Source organism: Anas platyrhynchos, chromosome 3, assembly GCF_047663525.1.
Source record: "Anas platyrhynchos isolate ZD024472 breed Pekin duck chromosome 3, IASCAAS_PekinDuck_T2T, whole genome shotgun sequence".
Lineage (NCBI taxonomy): Eukaryota > Metazoa > Chordata > Aves > Anseriformes > Anatidae > Anas > Anas platyrhynchos.
The window spans coordinates 72,238,516-72,263,979 of NC_092589.1; the positions used below are offsets into that span (position 1 = coordinate 72,238,516).

Genomic DNA, 25,464 nt, shown 5'->3' on the forward strand with positions numbered 1-25,464 from the left:
GATGATGAGGGAGGGCTCTGCCAGGAGCATGGCATCAGAGGGCCTCAAGTGTGCTACCGCCACTGTGCAGCCCAGCCAGAGAGCCCAGCCCAGCCCTGCACAAGGGGTGCAGGCAGCAGCACCAGCCCTGCCGCGGCTCTGCCTTCGCTGGTTCTGCCCCTTTAGCACTGGCTGAGCTCTGAAAAAAGGCAGAGTCCTGAAACAAAAGCCACCCTGCTGAAAATGGCACTTTTGGCAGCAGTCAGGGTGATCACAGTGCAACACAGCCGTATAGAAGCGGTACAATTGAGTGACAACTTCGAGCTGACTTGAACAGCCCCAGCTCTCACGCCACTAATGATGCTCATGTGTTAACCGAAAGCAATTTTGGCTTCAGCCCAGTAGCGTGACTTAGGATGACCCAAAAGGAAGGCTTGGTGTCCTCAGCAGAGGAGGGCGGGGAAGAAGAGGAGGAAGGGGCCAGGACTATCAGTCAGAGGGCCGGGCTGAGCTCCTGATGGACAGTGGGTTTCTCTGGGAAGAAGGTAAGCCCGTGGGGGCACTCAGGCCATGGGACAACACTGCACTGCCGCAGATATAATCGCATTTAGTGCTCAGCTTGGAGGCACCCGCTGCTCCCAGCCATTTTAATTCTTCCCCTGGAAATCTGGCAGTAGTTCTCTGGCAAGAGGAAATAAGTATCTGTGTCATGGCTTCACCTCATGGCCATGAAGTGGGCTGGCGGGATGGTGTAAGTCTGGAGGGGGGATGCTGGACACGTGGTTCCCTCCTCTGCCCCCCATGCCATGGGAAGGGCGCAGGAGCAAGAAAGAGAGGCAGCACCCGAGCTACAGACCTCAGGGGGTGATTGAGGCATCCCTGCGTGTGCAGGCTGGCCGATCAAGCGTTAAGCTGGCGTGTGGTGGCAGCCCGTGGACGCCTGAAGGATGAAGCACTGCGCACGAGTTGCAGCCAAGACAGACTCCTCCTAGGGTTAAACTAAGAAAATGTAGGCTAAAGATCAGGAAGAGCTTCTTGGCAGGGAGGTCTGCGGAGAGGGGAGGTCAGGAAGGCGGTGTAGGCTGGGACACACAGCTGCGTCCAGCGGGAGCAGCAGGGACCGCTGCCACGAAATGGCCGGCGTGGCTCTCAAGAGCCCACCACACCGTGCTGCGAGCACTGGTCTTACTCGGCTTTCAGGAGCAGTGCGAATGTATAAGGGCTTCAGCATGTATGAACAGAGAGTTTCTGTTCCTTTGAGGCACGGAGGAAAACTTGGAAGTGTCTACAAGTCAAACCTAAAAAAAAAAAAAAAAAAAAATCAGATGAGAAATCGTTTTTTTGTTCTTTATATAGTTCTTGCAGTCGTCATGTGATTTTCTTCGGTAGGCTGAATCACAGTTGGTTTAGTGTTTGGGATTGACAGTAAGTAACCGGGGATTTAAAAAAAAAAAGGATGACTTTTCCAGTGAGCCACATTGTTTAGGAATCATACTGGGTTTCCCCTACAGTTATTTATCTGTAGGGCTCACGCAGAGGCAGCCTGGCCTCCTGCGAGAGAGGGAGAGACACGCACGCAGGCATTTGGAGAGAGTTTTTGAGCTTCAAAGCGTCTCTCCTCCGCTGCTGCTTCTCTCCCCCACAGGAGGCTGCAGACGGAGGCTCTCCACTTCTGAGTTGTGATTTGCATGCCTCTTCCACTTCCTGCTACAGAGCCAGTTCTGCAGCTTACCTGGGAGAGGAAGAGAGGCTGTCGTAAAAGGAGGAAAAAAAACGGCCGAGGAGGGAGACCCGGGTGCTCGCAGAGCGAAAGAGCGCGTAGGAGACACTCCAGCCCCTTCCCCTTCCCTGGCCAGCTGAGTGAGCCTCCTCAGCCACAAGGTAAGAAGTGTTAAAGATACTGCGCTTTTCGGTCCCTGCTCGTGATTAGCTGTTGACCCACTTTTGGCTCTCCGTGGGTATTTTTTCCCTCAGATTTCTCTCTTCCCTCCCTTTTTTTTCCCCTCTCTCTCTCATCTAATGATAGACCGAGCTTCACAGATGGTTACAACATGTTTCAGCCATTTCACTGCAGGTTTTTTTTATTTTTTTTTCATAATCAGGAGAGTTTTGGGGTAAACACTGGAAATGGACACGCCTGGTGTTGAAATGTTGTCCTGCGTATTTACATAGCTGCCTGGCAATGCCTGTCAGCCAGGCCTGAGCCCAGTCCCTCCCTGCACGGCTGTACGTGCCCAAGGCGGCCTGTTCAGCGCTGCCACGGGGCTGGGTGCGGGCACGGGGGCCTCTGCCTTGGTCCCCACCGGGCACTGCTGGCCCCAGTGCCAGGGGCAGCGTCGGACAGGTCCTCAGACCTGGTGGGGGAGAGGTCGGTGGAAAGCACGAAGAAAACAGGTTTCTAGACCTGGTTCGCACAGTCCTCCATGGCGTTGGTATGGAAACGGTGGGAGCGAGCCAGCGGTATTTCTTTTTAATTAGGGTAAAATCAGCCATATAAAAATCACTCTGGTTTCATCCCGTAGCTGTTTGTTTCAGGACGTGGGTTTTGTGGGGCTAACGTTTGCTGGGCAGAGAGAACAGCAGATCTGGGCTTATTGATCCTCCTCCACTGCCAGTTACCGAAGGACTGGAAATTCCCAGCCCCTGTAAGCTCCCCACAGGTTCAAGGCCTGGCCTGGATGCTGGAATCGTCCATTTGCGTGACCACCTCCCTGGCAGCGTGACAGGGAGCACGGAGCTGCGTGTGTACCTTCAGGCATGAGCAGCGATGCCCCACAGTGACCAGAGAGTGCTCCAAGCCCCACGGCTCAGGGCTGGCTCTGAGGCATCCCTGAGGCAGGTGCCAGCCCTGGTGCCTCGTAAAAAAGACCTGTTGCTCTATGAGGAGATCCCAGCTGTACCCCCACGCAGCCCCCTGCATGCCTGGGCCACTCGCTGTCAGTCACAGCCATGCCCCCACACTGGGGAGGCCCCTGGGAAATGGCCAGAAGTCCTTTGGTTGGGGTCAAGGAGACAAAAATGTGTTTAAAACAGCACTGTAGTGGTCAGTTAAGGTGACAGAGTTGGGTAAGGCCCCCAGTGACACCTGTGGCAAGTTAGTGCTCCTGCTCCCTCACCGATGCCGGTTTTTAAACGCCCATTTCTCCTGCAATGCCATCACCTATGTAAGGCAGGCTTTAAGAGCTGCTGCCTGCTCGTCTTTGGCCAGGGGCTGTGCACACTGCAGGGGGGTGATGCTGAGGAGAGGGATGCACGAGGTGCACACGGCGGGGTCAGCGTGCCGGTGAGCACTCGCTGACACTGCCGGCTGTTGGCAAGTGTCTGCTAATTGTGCTGCAGCCTGTGATACCATCAGCATCTGAGGTCAGCTTGCTCTTGCTGAGTGCCAGCAATGTTCTGAAGCATACTGTACTATTTATTTTACTTTTTCCCCCCAACCACCTTTTAATCTTCCTAAGAAAAGAAACAAGCATGTGCAGTTATGGTGTTCGTGCCTATGAGTGCCCCTCACCGCCAGCAGTGGCGTTCGAAGTTTGGCAGAGGGTACATGTCCGTGAGGTATTTCTGCACGTTTCACGAAAGCAAACGAGTGAGAGTGAGAAGGGCTCCTATCGCACCAGCTGAGGGACATACGTCAGGTCCCAGAGTCTTCCCCACACCCTCCCACCGCCCACACACCCAGCACCCCTCACGCTGCGGCACAGGGAGAGCGAGTACGTCAGCCCGGCGAAACGCCAGAGATTTTCCCTTATTAGGAGCCACTCGGTCCAGCATAACGTACAAAGCTATAGGAAACCAGGATTTTGTGGTTCCCAAGGAGATTCACTCCTCTCAGGGTGGTTCCCCTTATCCAAACCCCTCAGCTACCCTGAATTCTGCCTGTCAAGAATGGTTACGTGTCGGGATTTTCAGATACACTGGGGCCATGGGATATCCCAGTTTGGGGGTTATTCAGTACCTAGGAAAGTTTTATCAGCATCAGAAATGGGCGGGAAATAATCTCCAGACAGCAAACACATTTTTAAGGTGCCTGAACGTGGATGTCTGAGATCATTGCAGACATTTTCATATTTCACAAACGTGGAAAACTGGCAAGGAATCCTGCCTATATGTGAGACGTCTGTCTGGATCCTTTTTTAAAGTGTTGTACTTCTAATTTCTTGATACTTATTGTCTGGTGCTCCTTTTACGTGCATATCGAAGTCTACGCTCAAAGAAGTGGAAAGACATTAGTGCTGAAAAAGAGGATGTGATGTTTGCCAAGCAGGGAGGCGTGGAAGCATGTTCCCCCGTTTTCCTGGCGCATGTAGGCTTCCATGTCATGGCTGCAGGAAATATGTAAGAGCAGCCGTACAGTCAGCGTGGAAGAGGAATGTTGTTTTCATATTGTTTTTCTGCTCCTTCCAGAAGTTGTAAAAATAAACACTACCTGCCCTAGAGAGTTTAGAGTCCGGGCTCAGAACGTGACACGCTGCCTTGGTTTTTGCTGGGGAAGGTACCCAGGGGAGCCGGGAAGCATCTGTGATGACAGCAACCCAAATTCTTCGTGGAGCAGTGAAACTCTTCAGCTTGGATTTCCTTGTCTGTGTTTATTTAAGTTATAGACCCAAAACAGTTCCCACATTTACACTTGCTCTTCCCAAAAGGATTTGTCCCTGGTTTTTGGAGGAAAGTTTTGCCTAGTGTTTCTGTGGAGGAAGCTGCGCTTGGCACAGTGTGCTGAAGCACTTGCACTGCTGTGACCCCGTCACAACAGCATTTGTTGCAATCTCAGTGATGTGTGCATCCTCACGGCAGCTTGCAAACTCTGCATCCAATTACTCCCATCCTGCAGATGAATATCTGCAGCTCCAGAGAGCTTAAATGATTCAGCCAAAGTACAAGGAATTATATGGAAATGAAGAAATTCCGATCAATCCCCACCCCTTGTGATCTCAGCTTTGCTGAGATCTAAATCCATGCTATTTCAGAAATGTCATGACTGGGGAATAAAAAACCTTTCCCTTGTGAGCTGTGCAACAAGGAAGGTGAGGTTCCTTTTTCATCCCAATATTTTCTTTTTTACTAATGTACACAAATGTGTCTTTGATCAAAGGGTAAGGATGTTTTCCCCTCTCTGGAAGTGACGGGGAGTGCAGATACACTCGCGTTGCAGGTTTTCTCTTCTGTTTCTTCACTGACAGGACTTTCCTAATCAAAAGCAGATCGGTGGTAAGCATGTGTTTTGGGACAGTGCATCCTGACAAGCCAGGGAAGTAGATGGAATGCCTGATGGTTTCGCAACTGGCCACAAGAAAACTGCAAAGATGGGCCCGAACCCAACACTCTTCCTTTCCCCAGCCGCCCCCTTGCCTCTGCTGGATGTTTCTTAGGGCAGTTTGGCCCTTGCTTCAAACTCGGATGCTCAGGCCTGTCCCCACGGACCTGCAAGGGTTTGTTCCCCTCCATTTATGCTGTCCCTGCCACTTCCCAGAAGTGGCCATGCCTAGCAGCGTGCAGGTCACAAGGAGGACACAGCAGCAGCGGGGGCAGCCCTCCCTCGGGGCTCTCAGGCTGGAGGAAGAGAATTTCGCTGGGTCTGGGAAGCCTTGCAAAAGATCTGGGACATTTCTTCCTAAAAACTTGGGTCCCTGCCTGTCAAGTTGCTGAGCACTCACCCAGGAATGCTTTTTTGCTGAACAAACACACCAGAGAACTGCGCATATGAGGAGAGGAAGGAAAAGAAAGAGAAGGGATGGTTAAAGGAGTTCCGTCAGCATTTCTGAGAGCATCCCAGGCCTGGCTACTCTGTCCCTTTAGGAAGGGCCCCTTCACTTTAATACAGGCAGGAATATGAGCAAAAGCTCCAGCTGGTTATCAGTAATCTCCTGCATAGTCACCGGTGCAGGGGGTATATTAAATTCTTGAAGCTTCCTGGCAATATCACGATCTGACTTGAGGCTGCAGTGGCTTTGGAAATGAGATTGGGCACGATCTACGTTCTCCGGTGGTCTTAGTGCCAGAAAGGGATCAGGCTGCGGGTTTCTCTGGATGTTTCAATATGCTGAAGCATTCCTTTACCCTAATTCTTCAACACCGGGGACCTAAGCAAGTTATTTTTCTGTCCACAGCTTTACTATACGTGCAGGATAAATCCTATAGGAAAGTCAAAGGAGACCTAATGAAATCATAGACTGTGAGGCCACGTAAAATACCGGGATAATGGGCTCGGTTTTGTTTTTCCTTTTATTCCAGAAGCTGAGGGTCGTCAGTGGAGCAGAACCAAGGTCCTGACACGCTGCTGTCAGGGGAGGAGTGTTTCTGAATCAGCTGTAACATTTCTGGTAGAGAGGGGATTTCTCCTGGGAATTCCAACCCAAGCACCGCCGCCGGCATTGCCCAAAGCACAGTGGGGTTAACTTGTCCTCGGGGCTCTCTCCACAGACAGAGCTCTGCTGTTGTAACAGCTTCCCTTTCCAAGCCGAGCTGCTGAGAGAGGAGGAGGAGGAGGAAGTCACTTCCCCTCCTCCTTCATGGTGTGCCTGTTTTAACACCAGAGCCCTCCGCCCCGCAGGAGCAGGAGCTGTGTGTGGGCATCAAGGCTCAGCTTTCGATGCTCAGCTGTCCTGCGGCGGGATAATGTTTAAAAAGCTGGAAGGTTTTGCAGGGAAACACATAGGCGGTGGAATCAGGTCTCTCTTCTGTCTGGCCAAACTGTTTTTACTCAGATATTTGCAGTAGTTTTCATAATGTTTAGCTCATGTAACACAGGAAGGAGATAAGGCAGTCATTTAAATATTTAGTTGATTGGAGAGATAAAGAGGCATTTGTCCTTTTAGAGGGCCAAACTAATAGGAAATACGTTTTTTAAACTACTCTGAAGTAAGCATTGTTTCTGCCGAGTATTAGATTCACGTAGTCTGTGCGTGACCCATTTCACAGCCAGCCAGCGTGAATGATGCAACTGAAAAAGAGGCAAAAAAAACTTTGAAGGTTGTAGCCTCCAAAGGAATTTATTAACTTTTAAATCCCATCAGACAGCTGGTCCGAATCCTGCTGAAGGCAACAGAGAGATTCCCATTGAATTCACTCAGGTTTGGATTGAGTTCTTGGTTTCTCTGTAGAAATGTGGTCTTATTGTGGTGCTAAACCAGCGGCTGCTGAATATAGAGGATCTGAAGGCAAAGTGATTTGGCTGTTTGAGACCACCAAGGAATAACATAGTGAGCCAGGCCTCGTAAACTAGTTTCTGAAAAGCCACGTTTGGGTGTTGGCTAAGGATTACCTCTAATGGTGATAATGTTGTAGAGACAATTATCTCTAATGCTGATATCTGTAATGGTGATGTGCTGTGCTGTCCGTGAGTCGCCGCCCCAGGGAGGCACCCATTTAATCTGTGATCCGAGCAGAGTTCCCAGGCTAACAGTGCCTCGTCACTGCCACGAAGGAGCACACACCTCTGCCACCATCCTGGGCTGATAACGAGAGCTCAAAGTTTCCTCTTTCCCGTCCCATCCGTTATGAATTGGGGAACCCTGACTCAGTGAGCGGGACCGGCGACGGGGACGTGGCGCGGAGGATAAGTGCTGAAGACCACGGGGAAGGACGGCTGCGTGGTGGTGGTCAGCCAGCTGCCAGGATTTGAAGCCTGGGTGCTCGTGGGGGAAGGAGCTGGTTTAGGACGAGACCCTGCTTTCTCATGCACCGGGGTGCGGCTGTCGGAGCAGCAGCGTGCTAGTAGCCGCTCATGGGGCTTGGCTGCATGGGAAAGTTTGCCAGCATAATTACTCCACGGTAATTATTGTACTGTAAGTCTCCCCGTGGACGTGCTTATTATAAGATAGGATGTGTATTTGGAATATATGGTAAACCTGCTGCATAGGTGGGTTTTGTGTTATGCGGAGGAGGAATATTTACACTGCAGCCCAGCAGCAGCAGAGCACAGTTTTTATCCTGCTTCCCAGCAAATGTTACACCAAGAGTCTTCTATGCCAGAGGTATTTTCAGGGGGAAATACATGCCAGTTGACCTGATCAGCATGAGCATGAAGCCTCTCTCTTGTCCTGTAGCACAAGGCACGTTCTTTGCTTTTCCAGAATGGATATGGGAGCCAGGATAAAGGTGGGGACACTGCCTTGTGCCTCTCCATGAGCCATAAGCCTCTTTCTAATACTGTGGTTCTCTGAATACATGCTTCATTTGAACTTTCTGTTCAAGCTACTGTGACTGAAGCTGGGCAAAATTCTGCCCCTCCACAGTCCAGCAATGTTTAGGTCCAGCATAAAACCCATGCTCTGTGAAACCTGCAGCAAGGATTGTGCTTCTCATCCCAAAGGGTGGTACAGCGAGAGCATGTCAGTCACCCGTCACTGCTGCTCTCATTCTGGAGCAGAGGCATCTGTCATCAAGGATCATTTGGTTGGACCGAATTTACTGACAGCACCCCCAAAAGGAAGGGATGATTTTGGTGTCTGGGGCACAAGCCAATTCCGAAGAAAGGGAGAAAATAATCCAAACAGTAAACAAAGTCTCTAAATTGTCTTATAACTCTCAATAATTTCAAATAACAAGCATGCAATAACAGAATGGGTGAACTGGTTTGATAAAACGAGCAGCAACACCTGGAAGCTAGCTTTGGAACTGAAATCACTCAGCTAGGTGTGCGGTGAAGTTTAGATCCAAGGAATCAGTATGAAGGCATTATTACAAGGTCTGGAGTAAAATACTGCAAATGATTGTATTCCCTAGGATATGCCCGAGCATACAAATCCCCAGATTTATACAGTCTGCCTTTCTGTCAGGTGCAGAAATTACCTGTGAGAGACAGTTTGTGTGCTTCTTTTTTCCCCAGTCTCAGCAGGAACAGTGAGTTCCGTAAATCCCATAAAAGTGTCTGTTTTGCGAAATGCAATTTCCAGAACTCTAACCAGTATTTCTTTTCCAGGCTCGGAGATGGAGTTATTTTGGGCTTATTGCCTGTGTGAAACTGCACCATGTTCACAAGAGTCCTCTCTCTTGTTTTCCAGTTTGCTGTAAGATTCTGGCCTTGCAGTCGACTCTCATTTCTGGTGTGACCACAGAACCTGGAAATGGCCTCCGTGTCAGGTTAGTCCAAGTTATAACTCAGCACTAGCCACTAACTAGAGGGTTAACCAGCTAACCCTCTGCTGTCTTGCTTTGCCAAAATTCAGCCAGACCTTTCTTACTGTTTTCTGCCTGTCTTTTTTAAAGCATGTAAACATGTGGATATAAAGAATACACATTGCTCTTCAGTGCTCCAGCTCACCATCACCATCACCATCATATTCAGTGGTCTGGCTGTCAGTCTACAGTGTTTCTTCTTCCACTTTTTCAGGCACTTTTGTGAGTCGAAGCATACCAGTGGAAGTTGACGAATCCATGCCATGGTCTCCATTTCCTGAAGGTGTCTTGGAAGAGGCTTCACAGCCCTCTGGAGAGGATGTGGAGGATGAGGAGCCCCAGAGACAATGTGCTGCTCCTGTGGCTGACCCATCGTGCCCCTGCAGAGCACCAGCATATCACCAGCTGCCCGCAGAGCCAGACAGCAGGCTGTGGTCAAAATACACCGATCCTGATGGAGATGGGCACTCCTGTTCCTCTGGTGAATCAATAGCTGGAGTATTTCACCCCAAGATGCACCTTTTAGCTATGGACAAGTCAGGCGTGCAGCCAAGACCACAGCTTTCAGCTGACACTGGGCACAATTCCAGTAAGTCGGAGCAGAGCTTGTCTGACGCTCCCGAGCACTCGCCGGAGGAGAGCAACAAAGGGAGTTCACGGTCACAGCAGCCCTCGGGAAGCAGACCTGCAGCCGAGCTGGCGACCGTGGACACGGGGTACAACTCCCAGTCGCGAGACGTGATGGGCATCAGGCAGCTGGAGCCCCCCTTGCCGCTCGTCTCCGTGCTGAACCCCCAGGACCTCCCAGGACCGCTGATCTCCAGGGAGTTTTTCGGACCTGAGCCCCAGCAGTACCCCGTGTGCCAGCACTTGCCCCATCCCAACGCCTCCCCGGCAGCCCACGGCTGCTTCGGGCACCGCTGCCCGGCAGAGCAGCACCTGCAGAGCCCATGTGAGTAGCACTGCTCACCCCGAGGCAGGTTTTCGGGGGGGCATCACAGCCATCGTTCCCAAAGCTGCCTATTTTCCTACTGTACTTTCTTTGCAGCGTGCGATTATTAATATTTGTAAGCAATCACTTGCAGCCTACTTTCTGTTTCCAGGTTTTAGGGTTGTGCAGACGGATTCTCTGATGCAGAGCCTCTGAGCCAGAGGGAAAGTTAAAGAGCTCACAGTTGCTCATCAAATAAAGGCTAATGATTTTGCCTAGAAACTAGCCTTTGTCAGTCATGCTGAGCATACGCAGCCTTCTCCCTGCTGTTATTTCATATTCTAGTCATTTCCTTCCTCCTTGCATCAGTCAGTCAGCAGCCTCCTATACCGACTTAATTCCTGTTGTTTTCATAGGTTTCCTTGCTCCCACTTGGATCCCCGAGGTTGAGAGTTTCCTGCCAGAATCAGGCTGGGTGCTTACCCTTGATCGCTTTAAACACTGTCTGCCAGCGTTATGACCTAACTAATCCGTGTGCTGTATTTCTGTATGAAAAGAGCGTGACATCCATCAACCTCATTTTTTTCTGTTGTCAGCTGAAATGGAAGCTCATTACTCGAAATGGACCCCTCTCAGCTGCTGGTGATCGTATCGCCGAGCGCTGATGTGACCCAGTCAATATGGGTGTTTTGGCTCTCGGAGGCTACGGCGCAGTTTACAGCCTGCTATTAATTAGTATTCCTTTCCAGTCTGCGAGATTCTTATCTGTTATGAAGTGAGCTTTGAACATTCAACAGCAATATCATTGTTTTAATACAATTTATATTACATTAGACACAGGAGACCCCGACCAGTTTGGAGCTGGCTTGGTAATAAAAGGCTGAAGGCCTGTTCTGATAACCCTTTTTTCTTAACCTTCTGTTGACTGCAGAGCATTTACACCACATTTGTTTGGAGTTTTCTCATTCCAGTGATGTGCTATAATGAGGTTCGCAATAGTCAGAGTGTCAGAGCTGCCGTTTTCACCTCTGGTCCTGGGGCTTTGTAATGGGGAAGGGGCTACAGATGGACTTCCATCAATGACTGGAGCTGAACATTTGCAAAATGTCCCCTGCTTTTCTGCATGTACCTTCTGGTTTCAGCTTAGCTCGAAGCAGATGAAGAGCTGGTTGCACAACACCTCTCACTATTTACCTCCTCCACATGTGGGCATCGTGAGAAACAGGACAGTTACTGAACCAGGCTGTTGTGTATCAAAGCAGGGGCTCTGAAAGGCTTTCTTTAGAAAAATCGCTGATGTTTCAACCATATCCAGAGGGCAAAAAGAATAAAATAAACTCCGATGGCTGGAGCAGATTTGGTCAGGACCAAGGCGCTGGCAACTGCGCGCCTGTTTCTCACATGCCTGGGACGGCATAAATCACCTCCTGACAGCTCCTTGTGTTTCAGATAATTGTTGGGCAGTGGCAGCCCACAACAAAGCCGTGCAGTTCGTGTGTCGCAACTCGCCTCTCCCGGGCACTAGCAACAGCGTGCATCGTGCCCGTAAGCTCTCAGCTGGTCCCGAACACCTGCTATTTGTGACACGACAGCAGAGCTACTTCTGAAGTCAAAGAAATCCTCGTGGCCGTGCTGGGTAACCGAGCAGCACTAGTTCAGATATTGGTAGATGAGAGCTGTTGGTGTGTGAGGGTGCGCGTGCGTCACCAGGCTGTGCTTTGAGCAGCAGTGGTTGCGGCCTCAAAAATACTGCAGCATCAGAGAGAGCCGAGGGAAGCTGGTGAAACCCAGGCTGGGCTCCTCACCTGTAAAACGAACTGAATCTCTCAGAGCCTGGACAGCTTTCCCAAGGCTGGTCATGAGGAATCTATGAGAAGCTCATAATTACCCTCATTTTTTTTGTTCTGCCAGCCTCCTTCACCCTGTCCTGTTACAAACAGCTAAGAGTGGGGTGGGAATATCTCCCAATGCAATCTCAAGAAATGAGATGTTGCCGACTCACGATTCCATCAGAAACCTCTGTAATTGTGGGCTTGGTTTTAAAGTACTGGCTCCTGGAGTTGGTTGACTTCCTTAAAGCTTTGTTTTCTTTTTCTTTTTTCCTCTTTTTCTTTTTTAAACCTTGGTCCTCATGGCTGATAGGAAAAGGAAAGCATGACACCAAAATAGCTAAAAGGAGTTAACAAAAAAACAATCTAGAGGTAAAAAAGAGTGTTTGAGCACTGCAGCTTTCCGAGCCAGCTCATAACACCATAATCATGCAGTGCTAATAAGCCCTGCCAGGCTGGACTTTGATCTGCACACAGCAGCTTGAAAGTGTGCAGAGCTGCTGCCTAATGAAAACTGCAAGCAGAAAGACTGAAAAAAAAAAAAATAGTTTTCCCCATTTGGGAAACAAACAGCTTACATTGCTTTCTCTTTCAATTTATGCCAACAGTTCCACTGTACATTAGTTATTAAACAGCATTACGTGTACCCAGCCAGCAACAGTCAGACTTTTCAGAATTGCTTGAGCAAAATTGTTACTTTGGGTTTCCCCTGCAGCCTCCTGGATGGCAACTGGACCAGCAGCAAGACCTTAAAAGGTCAGCTAGGCAGAAAATTCGTGCAGAGTGAAATAACAAACCGAGAGATTATTTTTTCTCCTTTCATTTACAATAATCACAGTCTGTTTAGCCTTAGTGTTGCAAACTGATTTGTTCCAGGATTTTGCATCTGCTTTCATGAGAATGTTGGGATGATTCATTTGCTCAAGTTATTGCCAAAAAGAAATTAAAAAAATAAAAAACACTGAGGCATGTGAAGTGCAGGGACAAAGCAGCCCCGAGTATTTAACTGTCAGTTGTCCCAGTAGTGCAGCCCGCAGCAGGGATCTGAACCATGTCATGTGTGAAAGGGAAACGGGAAACCAGACCATAAAATGTTCCTCAATCTCGCTTCTTTCAGACTCGGTTACCTGCAAGTGCTTCCAAAACGCTCAGTTTCCCTAGAAATGAAGGAGGACATGCCTGGAAAGGAACAAACACAAACTGATACACAAAAAAAAAAAAAAAAAAAAAAAGTGTTGGCTGAAATGATAGCTGCTGCCTTTTGTTTTCTCACCTTCCCAGATGGCAGAGCTCCTTACCAGCATTTTGCACACACATCGCAGCCGCTTCCTCCTGTCCCTGGACCTTGCGTGAGGGTCATCCGCCCGGCCCAGCAGCTCATCCCAAACTGCTCAAACCTCCGTGCTCCCCAGGGCGCTGGAGACCGACCACCCCAGAGGCTGTGCTCCTCCCCTGGTCCTCCTCGGTTCCCGTAAGTACGCCTCCAGGGGCTTGAAGCTCCCCTGATCTCATTCTGTGGGCTTTTAACTGGTAATTCTGAAGCCTGGTAGTGTTAGCGTGCTGCAGGGGTAGATGTGAGTGCTGGGCAGTTTTCTTCATTTGCTATTTTACACGCAGCAGGGACCTGACTTTACCCTGAAGAGTTTCAAAGCCAGTTACCCGATATGTTGTTACAGCACACCCTGAAACTCATGCATTAAGGAAGAAAAACACTTGAAAGTTAGAGATGGGGCTGATGAGTTAAAGAGGGGCTGAAAATATTTCGGGTGAAACTTTAGAGCTCTCCTGCTCGAGTGCAAAGGTCAATTTGGCGACTCGCTGCAGCCTCCAGCTCTATGGTGTACCAGCCCGGGCTGCCTCAATCACTGGCTTTCAGCAATTTCCTTCTTATCTCTTCCGTAGTGCAGAGAAAAATGGAGAAAATCTTGTCTGTCACTGATATATCTCTACCTTGCATTTTGCAGCATTTTCTATGATTCCTCATGTAGTAATAAAGCACATCATGTCTAGCACTTTTCATCTGGGGCTTTTGGACTGTTTTTCAAATATTAATTTACCGTGCCTCCTATCTCCCTCCCATTATAAGTGCATCATTAACAAACGGGAAATATCATCTATGCAAGGCTTTCTCCAGACCCGGCTGCCTGAAGTAAAATTGAAGCTGTAGGGATCACATCTGAAAAGCAGGCTGCTTTTATTTAAGTGACAAAGGAGATTAAAGGTTGCTAAACTTACAGGCATCCCTGTTTGAAAATGTCCACTTGCGTGACACGGTCATGGCAGAAAACTAAGAGAACAGGCAGGATAAAGCAGGATGGACAACGTGACATCATGATAAGTCAGTAGCAGAAGCAGAGATAATTGCACATTTTCATTGTATGAAAATGTAGAAACACTGAGGAACAGCAGGTATCCTCTGCATTAGTAAAATTTAAAAAGAGTATTTAAAAAGAGTATTTGTTATTTGGAGTATTTGTTAGACAAGGTGAAGTTTCGGGAAGGTCTGTAACTTAACTACAGGGTTGTTTTTGTGGCCTTTGATGAGGTGTATGTTGTTTTTCTTGGTGCTTCCTTCTGCTAAAAGAAATCCACAATGCCCGCTCTCTGTCTTGTGGCTACGTTGCTGGTGTCTGTGTGCTGATTCCAGGAACGGCAGATATATGTTGGTAATATTTGCCTATAGAGTATTTCGTAACAGAAAACATCTGTACCAAAATGAATAAACCGAATCTTAATGTGACAACAGAAAACATGCTGTGCCCAGACTGTCATCGTTCATTTAAGGAAGGCAAAGAAAAAAAGAGAGTGGGCTTGATTGACTAAATATCACTGCTCTGTGGGGAAAAGCCCTCAGAGAAACCTAACGCTCATCCAACAGATTCAGCCCAGCAGATTCAAATTACACCTCATGTAAAAAATCTGTGTAGATTTTCTTTCCTAGTGACTTCAACTGTGAACCCAAAGCAGAGTAGGACAAGAACTGCTAAGCTTCCTGTAGGCACCCCTTTCTCTCTGTTTGTTACAGTAGAGCAGATATTAGACAAGATTGCTGCAGGTCCAGAGCAGAGATTCCTAACAGGACAAATCCTTGTTGGATCTGCTGTTGCTGGTTAAATTGAACTTTTTCCCTTTAGAAAAACTTTGAGTTCTATCCAAAACTGGAGATACTCCGAGCTGTACCACAGCTGGAACTGGAGTGCTCTGTACCCCCATTTTCCTGCTCCCCACCTAGCAGCACAGGACATACTGAAAGCTGTCGTGCCATGAAAATTGGAGCTCTCACGAAGATAATGGGAAGAGGTTGCACAAGTGCCATTCTGCTCTGGTATGTGTGCAACAACATCCATGGCACAGCATTATTTCTTGCTCAGAAATGCTCTTTGCTCTTTTGTTAACTGCAAACTGAGCAGCTTTCAGCTACGAGGTACATTTACTTCCTGTGGCTAATGTTGCTTCTGCAATAAACTATGTCTTGTGGTAGACTGTCACCAAGGTATCAAGAGGGCTCAGATCAGAAGATGCTGTAATAAGTAAGTAGAAATGCCAAGTCAAGCATTTCTACAAGAACTTCTCTTAGTTAATACACAGACAAAGTTCTCAGTTTGTTATTAAAAAGAAAAACCTGAATTTTACCTGAAAAGAAGTATTTTTTAAATCCTCTCTTGCTTTTCTTTGTAGAAACCAGATCTACAACCAGCTACCTCATGGTCAGCTACCCCCCAAGGCATGTGGCCCGGATGAAGCATTCTGTTGTCCTTCTGACAATTTTCCATCACCAGCTGCTGTCCCAAGACCTCTGAGTAACCCTGCAGCCAAGGGAACTCTGAGAACCAGCAATTTGCCGGAGGAGTTGCGTAAGTGGTTAGCAAATTTGTTCTGTGCGAGATTTCACAGAGCAGCTTCACAGCCTTAGGTGGAAAAGCTCGGGGGACAGAGTGGGGGTAGCAGCATTAAGACACAAAGGCAAGAAGAAAGGAAAACACTGGATGTCATCACATCTGTAGGGTGTGAGCATTCGTGTTTGGTGGAATGGAATTATTCCCTTGAATCCCGAAAACATAATTGTCATTAATTGCTTGTTATTTTGTTTACTGAAAATAAATACCGTTTAGATTGTTTTCATGACTTCTTGCTAAACAGGATGTCCCTTTGAGGCAGGAGGCACTCAGGCTTACAGTAAAAGACTAATAACAAACAAAGCCTTAGGGACAAAGTGTTTCTGCCTGTCCCAAACCAGACAAAAATGTCAAGTCTTGACCTCAGTTTCTCCCTGACCTGGTGAGTGGAGACGACTTCGGTTCAGAAGCCCACGGTGAGGGCCGAGGGCGTCACGAGCACCCGCTGAGCTTCTTTCCTTGCCACCAGCCCCTGAAACACTTTCACTCTTCGGCTCTTCTGGGAAAGTCAAGTCTCAGAAAAGCTGGCTTCCTTCTTAATGCCACGCTGGCCAGCCAGTGAGAGATGCCATTGCTAAGGTCCCTCCGCATCTCTCCTGAGGTTTCAGTTTTTCCTTTAGTCTTCATTTTTTCACATGACCTTTCAAAGCCCCACATGACAACTTTCTGGCCTGAAGGACCTAGTTGTGACTGTCCTCAGCTTTCCATCCTGCACTGCACAGGAGCTTATTGCAGCTGTAAGGGGAGGCTGTGCAGCACCTGTATGGGCTCCTCCAGCTCTCAGCTGGGTCAGTGAGGTTTTGGGGAGGCTGGCTGCAGCTGGGGCTAGGTGGTACGAGCTCTGGGTGAGGGCCCAACCTCACATATGCCAAAGGGATGGGGAAAAAAAGAGAAGCTTGGTTTGTAAATTCGTTTGGTAAACAATTTAGAGGCACGTATGTGGGCAGAACCCGCAGCACAGCAGAAATGGAGGCCCTTGCACTGTGTATTTTAATGCTTTGCATGTTCATATGGACTCTTTTAGGCAAGGTCTTTATAACCTATTCCGTGGACACAGCGGTGGAGGTCATGAAATTTGTGAACTTCCTGCTTGTAAATGGATTTCAAACTGCTGTAAGTACTCCTTCCGGAGAAAATTACTTTCAATGAGGGAAGAAAAGAGACACATTTTGAAAAAAAAAAAGAAAGGGGAAAAAAAAAAAAAAACAGAGGGCATACACGGTGCATTTAAATGCTTTGCTGTTTATCACCATATTTTGTAGAGTGAGGAGGCTACAAATGGAATGAAATGGCCTCGGTTTTAAAAGTTGTAGCTTAAATGATTAGCCATTTCATTTGCCCCTATTTTAACTGAATTTTATACCTTGAATTGTGTTTTAATAATGACCCTGGAAAATTCCATTTAGTGACACCAGATACCAGACAGGCAATAATATGAGTTTCTGTGAGCTATTCCATTAACATTGTCTCGTATTTGGTCTGTAATACCAATATTAAAAAAGGTCAATTTTCACATTCATCCCATCCCAGCTTCTTTTCTGAGAAGGAATTACATCGTTGGTTCTTCAAATCTGAATACCTTTCTGCTAAAAACTGATCTAAAATCAGTGTATTTCACACAGCTTAATGAAATAGTCCATCTCGTGGTTTCATTTGCTTTGTTAGACCTTTGAAAGGAATTCAGAAATCACTGGCTTGAAAAGGCCTGTGTCCTACTGTCTAATCCCATAAACCATCCAGATTTTCATTTAACTTCTGGTGAGTTTGCTTCGTCGTAACTACCCCCTCTAAGGGACCCGTCCATAGAGGCTGTAGGATTCAGCATTCGTCAAAATCTTGATTCATATTTCCTTATTTCAAGCCCATATGCTATCTGACCCCTCAACCTTCGCTCTGGCTTCAGTTCAGGAAAGCATTTAAGCAAGTGGCTGTCGTTAAATTGAATGAGACTCAGTGGGGGTTTTGTCCATGCTTATTTATTTTCATGAATCAAAGACTTTTTCCAGAGGCTGAAATTATATTTCTCCCCAGCAGCTCTGTGCTATGACCAATTCATAAGAAAGCTCAGGGCGTCATGGAGGTACAGAGTAGAAGGCTCATTAATAGCACCTTTGCTGGACAGGCAATCCTTGGTGCCTGCTACAGAAAAAAAATACAGCAAAATAGCCCCCAAACAGGGAAACAAATGTGCTCTCTACTTTTAAAAAGAAAAAAAATAAAAGAAAGAAAGGCTTGAGAGTGGAGCACAATTCTTCTATCAAAAGCCTGGAGAAGTTAATAATTACTCCATTGGTCACAGTCCCTGAGTGCCAGTTCCTGGGCTCACTGAGTGTGCAGGGAGTGGGTGGTGATGGCTGCGTTCAGCACTGGCAAGTCCTCCACCTCTGCTCGGTCCCAAGTCTGGATTGCTGCAGCCAGTGTCGGTGCCCTGCCTGACTGCCCAGCGCACTCTCTGCAAACTGAATGTGATGGAAAGCTAAAACCTGACACTCAAAATATATCCTTGCAGCCAGAAAGGCGCAAGGCTGCTCACCACCAGCTTTGGTTCTCTTCCAGATTGATATATTCGAGGACACGGTGCGAGGTATTGACATCATAAAGTGGATGGAACGCTACCTAGGTGATGTATGTGAAGGCAACTTAACCTTGTGCACAGCAGCGGTGACCTGAGGAAAATGGCTGAATTATTCTGATAGTCACAGGAGCAGCATCAAAATGCAAGATCCTACTATGCCCTTTCCTGCCCTACTGGCATAGCACAGGCCTGTGATAGAAAGCACGGCCAAATCTCACTTGCTTCCACTTCTTATGGCCTCAAAACTCTTTAGGAAATGAAGTGCTAATCCTGGCATTCCTGACAAATTCTAGTGCTGGCTGTCAGATTCAGCCTGCAGCTGCCATTGAACAAGTTGTTTCTCTGTCTCATTTTTAAGATTTTTTATGTGCTTTGCCCATGCACGGATATAATTTTATATGTGCTTCATCCCGGGCTGCACAGTAGTGGCTATCTCACCCTCAGCTTCTGTGTTACCTAAAACATGGAAAGGTTTTTCTGGATAAACCATCCTATGTTTGGTTCCTTTTGGTTCTACATTTGGCTTCCTTTGGTTCTTCCCTTGCTTGGGAGCCACCAGGCCTCTGGCTCACTCCAGGCAGATCTCTGTGGCTTGGGAACAGGGTGACAAAGTGGTGGGCTCTCCCCAGACCCGAACAAAGAAGCTCAATCTCCCCAGCCCAGCACTACACAGGTTTCCTAAAGGTGATCCAGCAGGACACCTTAGCTCCAGTGCCTGGCAGGCCTGGTGCTACTGCAAGCAGAGCCAGCCTGGGGCTCTGCTGTGGCAGTGCAGTCATGCATTTTGGGGTTTTCGTCAGGCCAAATTAGGCTTGGACTCACCGTGTATAATTGAGGTATGGAAACTAGAAGCCACGGTGAATTTGCTTTTGCCAAGAACATCATTAACACTTAAAATACAAACGGGCAGAACCCCCTAGGGACTCCTGCACAGTCAGTAGGAGAGCCTGATATGTTCAGAGAGCAATTCCCTCCTTCCACATAAGGATCCTTCTCTGGCTGCCCCCCTGGAGACGTCTGTTTTCCTCTAGTGCCTGTGGAGGCAGTTTCTGACTTCTAAACCTTTACACATGTGAGCAAGAAAGGACTGCTTGGACACAAGCAGGGGGATGTGTGCAATCAGGCATGTCTCTGCAAACCCTCAACATCTGTAAATGCTTACACGCACATCAGGCAGAAGCAAAAGTAATTCTGGAGTATGTTAAGTCAGTGCAAGGGATAATGGTTCTTTACCGTATTTGACCCTGTGGTGGGGCAAATTCCCTTGATATTGCACAGAAGGAAAGAGTTAATTAGGTGCCAGGCTGACTCTCAGCCACATACTTGGAAGCCTTACACGGCCTGATGTGGCGGGGATAAAAGACAGGCCCTAGATAAACAAAAGTAGGAGGCTTTCATCTGCGAACCTCTCCACTGGCCCACCACTAAGAGCAGGGAGATTTCCCAGATATGAAGGACACCCCCTCTGTGGAAACTTGAGGTCAGTGGGATTAAACAGGTCACGGTGAGACCCGGGCTGTCCCAGAAGGGTAAGGAGCACTGCTTTCAGCCCACAGCAAGGTGGCACAGAGCCACCAGGTACCCCTAAACCTGCTCAGACTGTCCTCCACAGCCCTGCTCTCTGCACAGCCACCTCTCTGCGCACCTCTTGCTAAGGATCAGCACGAAAAGTTCCTGTTTCTGCTGCCAAAAGCCCTAGGTGTAGTTTCCCCAGACAACTGCCTGTAGTGGCTTTGTGTATAAAGAGCCATAGATGGCTGAAAAGATGCACTTTTCCATAAGCTGTTGGAAAACATTTGGGTCTGAATTTGAGGATAACTTTTCTGTGTATGTACATATGCACTCTGCGCTGATAAAAAAGTAGCTTTTTATTACAGGGATTCCAACTGTAAACTGGAAGCTGCTAATATATCTCCTGACATTTCGATTTTCTATATTATGCGATCTCGAGAAATAAAGAGGACGAGTGTTCGAGTTCTCCTGTGTTTCCTGCCAGAATGAATGAGATCCTCTCTCGTTTGCCAAGAACATAAAGATCACTTAAAACACAAACTGGCAGATTTCCGATCTGCCTCTACCAAACACGCTGCATTTCCCAATTTCATAAAAGTGCTTTTCTCCCTAACAGAAGACGGTGATGATAATCATAGCAATCAGTCCAAAATACAAACAGGATGTGGAAGGGGCTGAATCCCAGCTGGACAGGGATGAACACGGCTTACATACTAAATACATCCACAGGATGGTAAGCAAGGACATGCATTTACTGTTTTACAAAGACTCTGTCTCTTCTCCTCAAAAGACAAATCTGTCTCCAAATGGCAGGTTCTTTGCTTTGTTTTCACTAATCCCCATAGTTAAACACCCCCCTTTGGAATTCATTAATCCTCCCTCTCATCAGCTCCGTATGCTCATTAACATCTGCTAAGAGGTTCAAGAAAGAAAAATCCTATTAAACGTGCTCATCTTTTTCTTCCATATTCTGTATTGTTCTGTGTATATTTCCTCCCGCACCTTCGCAAGCCCACGTTGCTCCATCATCCAGCCCCGAGCACAATCTTATCTAATGCTGCCTGACCTTCCTGGCTAAAACATGAAATTGCAAAGCAAAGGCCAGAGCTGCAAAGGGGGGCCCTGGGGGCACAGGGTGGCAGGGGAGCAGCGTGGGGCACAGAGACCCATCTCTGCGGTCTGCCACAGGATGGATGTTTGGCCCAGCAGAGCTCACAGGGCCATGAAATTCACCCTTTCTCACCCTATAACTGGTCTGATTGTCCCGTTTAATCCTGAAAACTTGTGAGAAGCTGGCACCAAGGGGTGAGCTCCCAGCAACATTTTGCTCACCTCTCATCCCCTGGGAGCCTGTGGCTCATTCAGCCGGTGTCCTGGGGACACGGGGGACAGGCTGAGCCCCAGCTCAGACGTGGAACTGGGACACAGGGGACAGGCTGGGACCTAGCTTGGACACAGCTCGTCTCCGGCTGCAAACTTTCACCCCATTGGAGTCTGAACAGGGGCCTTGAGTCAAGCTTCATTGGTTCTAGAGGGATTTCATGGGACTTGCAACTGCAGCTAAAACCACAATGATTTCATGCCACAGAACTAAATGCTTAAGAAATGTTGACGGATCTTTCCTGTATCCTTTCTGTAGTAAAGAAGAATCAGAGTAAGTGGCCAAACAAAACGATACCCAGAGTCCAGCAGCAATAGATCAAATCACTTAACAGAAGAGCAGTTTAAGTAAGCAACCCATGTTTTTATGCATAGGATTCGGATGCATGCAAAGCAAAATGAACATAACCTTCCTCACAATAAACCTGGCAATTTGTTCTGTTCTAGATGCAGATCGAGTTTATACAGCAAGGAAGCATGAACTTCAGATTCATCCCCGTGCTTTTTCCAAACGCCAAAAAGGTAACATACAAACATGTATATATTATGACATGAAATATGTATGTATTTCTCAGATCATTAGAAGTATTATTTTGATCGCAATGCACCAGAAGAAATCTTAAAAGCCAAAAGCTTCATTTTTTGATTCTTAATATCCCACTAGTAATATTCCACGCTGTATTTTACATGAAAAATTTGCAGTTTTATGTACATACAAATAAAAGCATTTCACCCACAATATAAACCTAAATACATAAATGTGTTTCTGAGGATGAATGTGTAACTAAAACTCAGATTGTCTTGAGCATTGAAAGAATTTAAATGCAGAGAGACGATCTATCCAGCAAGCATACTTTTTGTATTAACCCTTTTATAATTTTATCCAGATGTAGTACCGATGAGTGAGATGGGGGAGATTTATGACCGATTTGAAGTGAGGATCTGGAAGAGGGCGGGTTGAGAATATAAAAATAAAGAGGATAATAAATATTAAAGTGCTAGACCATTGCTTGAACTTTGATGGGCCCATCAAAGGCAAACTATAAGGTTTTTTAGGACTTGCAATTTCATCTGCCCTCCTTATTGAAGATTCATTGGAGAATAAGAAACACGTAAGGCAACAGATTCCTTTACCCTTCTTCCTCATGCTGAGAGAATCTCTTGGATTTTTAAAAGATCAGAAATGTTAAATGGCTTCGGTTACAGCGGAGAAAAGGCATTCTGCCCCAAACTTATAATGGATATATCGTGTTTGTGTTCAGTTTTCCTTGCTAAATGGTGCGTGGCACTGCTGTTACCCTTAGGTACAGCTGCATTTTGGAGGAGGGTGGCCAGATTCTTTATGTTTATTTGGGTGCCCAGAGTTTGGATCCTAAGTCAACATTTCAACAATGTTATCACTGACTGTAGGGCTGTGAAATCCCACAGCACTTGTGGATTTTAGCGTGATGAAGTTCTTTATTTAGGCCCTGGCTTAGTGTAAGCTCGTAATTTTGAAAACATGTTCCTGGGTTTGTAAAATATGTGGGATTCTTTGGACTGAGCATTACCTCTGGTATTTCATGTCACTCGGCTTCCTTCCTGACTGATTGCGGTCTGTTACTTGCATTAAGTGTGAAAAGCTTGGAGACAGCCCCGCTGGGAATTGGGCGGACCAAAGCAGCAAACTGTTCGGGGTTTTCGGCTGGTCTTTGCAGCTCGGTGTGAGGGCAAAGGGCAGGGCTGCTCCTAATTTCGGGGGCTCCTCGAGTGGCTGCTATGCGAGCAGACCCTACAGCTCGCAGCCATGTGGCGCGCGTGACGTGAGGGGCTGCAGAGACAATTGGCACAGCAGGCACTACAGCCTTCTCTGGGCCTCAAGGCAAACACGAGAACAATAAACTCACGTTAAATTTGGCTGAACTTTATGGATCAGAAGACATACAGCATATAGCAGCAGCTCTCGGACAGTGAACGAGGAATTTCCAGGGCTGGTTTATTCAGCTGCTCTTATCAAAGCATCAGGCTCCAGGCAGCCTTCCTGCCAATCACTCCGCAGTCCACACCTCCCTCCAGTTATTCCAGGGCTGCCTTTCTCACCCAAATTATGCAGATCAGCACTTTCTAGTGATGTTAAGGTTCTCTCTCTTCGTTCACGCATTTCTTTGGTACATCATTTACCTTCATCGAACGAGTGTAGAGGAGGTTAGGTACCAGAGCTTGTAAAACTGGCACGTATTCTGGGGCTGAAATATGCCATGTATATATACAGTGAGATTATTTTGGCAGGCAAAAATACTTCCATTTTGTCTTTTTTACACCAGACTTTTCTCTCTGTGTGTAAGTCCTGCTGTACCTGACACTGGAAAAGAGCAGGGAAGCAAGGTTTGGGAGGCGTCACTTGGGGACGTGGATACTAGATGAGTTGCTCTCATCTGAAGTAGATCATGAGGCACTGCTGGTATGTGAAAGTTAGCTGACCTCCAAGGGGAACAGATCGGTGCGATCCAAAGAACGTTCATCGGGAAATTGAATAATGAGGGGAAAAAACATGACACCGAGTTAAGGTGGAACTGGCCTTTCCAGCTTCCCATCGTACACTAATAAAGGAAATCTGGGTCCTGCTGGTTCAAGGCTTGCATCAAGCCAGTCAACTAAAATCTTACCTTCCTGATTTGGTCACCCGATGACGGAGCATTTAGCTGTGATTGCCCCAGGATGTTCACTGCCTCTCCCTGGCTGGGGCTTACAGGCAGAGCAGGGAGGTCGTGAGCAGGGTTTGTGCCACGGCGGGCAGGACAGCTCAAACCAGGCTCTGCCCTAAACACATGGCCCTGCTCTCTGCACTCTGCCCTATTCCTATTCCTCTGATCCATCCCGCGCACCTCCCTCATGTTAAAATCACTGCCAGGGCTGGTTAGCATGCAGGTAACTTCATTCTGGAGGGGTATTAAATGCCATCGGCCACAGGACCAGCTCTGGAAGAAAGGCACAGAGCCCGTCTCTGGGCATAGCGTGCCTCTGTCCTCATATCCCCACTTGTCAGTTTCTTACCTACTATCCATTTCTCACACTAATTTCCATCTTTTCAGGCTTAACTAATGATTTCCCATGTGGGCTTACATCAAATGCTTTGCTGAAGTCCAGACAGAGCAGGTCTGCTGCATTTCCTTCCTCCAGAAAATGGAGGTTTCTTATCAAAGACAGATAGAGGGCTCGTTTGGTAAACCTCTGTATTTGAACATGTTGTGTGGGTCCTTCAGCAGCTACTAAGGGGGAAACATCATGGGTTGCAGCCTTCCCCTGGTAGGGCCTTAAATGTCTCCCTTGTCTCCTCAGTGTTTATTTTCCCAAGCCTATAGACGCCTATCACTGAGCTCAGAATCCCTTTGAAACGTGGTGAAATTAGCCAACATGATGGCAGAACAGAAAGAGAGACAGGCAAGCTGTGAGATCATCCGAAGTTCATTTATTTAGGAACCCAAATACAATTTTGGAGCCAAATTAAAATTTCTTGTTGTTACGGGAAGTGTCTAGAACAGACAAAATGAAATCTTGCTTGGCAGAGTCTAATGAAATCTGCGAGGTTCTGGTACAGATTCAGGAGGATTTATAGGATTTCACTCTTTTTTTTTTTTTTTTTTTTTTTTTTTCAGGAACACGTGCCTACCTGGCTGCAGAACACTCACATTTACAACTGGCCAAAGAATAAGAAGAACATCCTTCTGCGGCTGCTGAGAGAGGAGGAGTACGTTGCTCCCCCAATAGGGCCTTTACCGACGCTCCAGGTTGTGCCGCTATGAACATTATCACTTAAAGTGCACAAGAAGCTTTGTTGTTAAAGAGTTGCTTTTGGCGGGGAGCCAGCCTTCTTCCAGATGGCTCTTTTTGATGACAGAAGACACTCTTTCTGCTCAAGGAATTGGCTGTCTCGGGTAACTCAGGCTCAGCTTGTTCCCCACCATGTTAAACATCTATTTCTGAAGCTGATGGGGCAGAACTCTTTTCTCCTAGGTTTTTTAATAAGCTGCAAATGGAAAGAATGTCCGGCTTTATTTTAACATCTGTTTTGAACATATTCCTTTATTAGTCAATATAGCAAACAAATACCAGAAATAATGTTGCAATAAGTGTAAAATGAAAATTACATCCTCCTTTGTGCTCAGGGTTTCTTTACAGACATTCCTGCCGTGTACAGCATTAACATACGGTCACTTTGTACATGCACTATTAAATACAGTTGCCTTTTGGAAGGCTACCTTA

The 25,464-nt window shown here is 47.3% G+C and overlaps 1 protein-coding gene across 6 annotated transcripts; it reads left to right on the plus strand.

Moving 5' to 3' along the window:
- The first annotated feature begins 375 nt into the window (after positions 1-375).
- TRAF3IP2 (TRAF3 interacting protein 2) lies at positions 376-25,464 on the plus strand. Of its 6 annotated transcripts, XR_005264351.2 has the most exons (12): positions 376-524; positions 1,693-1,860; positions 8,985-9,063; positions 9,314-10,051; positions 13,141-13,330; positions 15,538-15,713; positions 16,780-16,868; positions 18,312-18,380; positions 20,459-20,575; positions 21,482-21,570; positions 21,670-21,744; positions 24,858-24,922. XR_005264351.2 is itself a non-coding variant. In XM_027454692.3 (11 exons), exons 3-11 carry the CDS (start codon positions 9,048-9,050, stop codon positions 25,002-25,004), a joined length of 1,617 nt encoding a protein of 538 aa, XP_027310493.2. In that variant the 5' UTR covers positions 376-524; positions 1,693-1,860; positions 8,985-9,047; the 3' UTR covers positions 25,005-25,464. The 6 variants fall into 6 exon arrangements, 5 of the variants coding, with proteins under 5 accessions (XP_027310493.2, XP_071892199.1, XP_027310494.2 ...); XM_027454692.3 differs by lacking the exon at positions 21,482-21,570 and having other exon boundaries at positions 24,858-25,464; XM_072036098.1 differs by lacking the exon at positions 21,482-21,570 and having other exon boundaries at positions 508-524; positions 1,625-1,860; positions 24,858-25,464.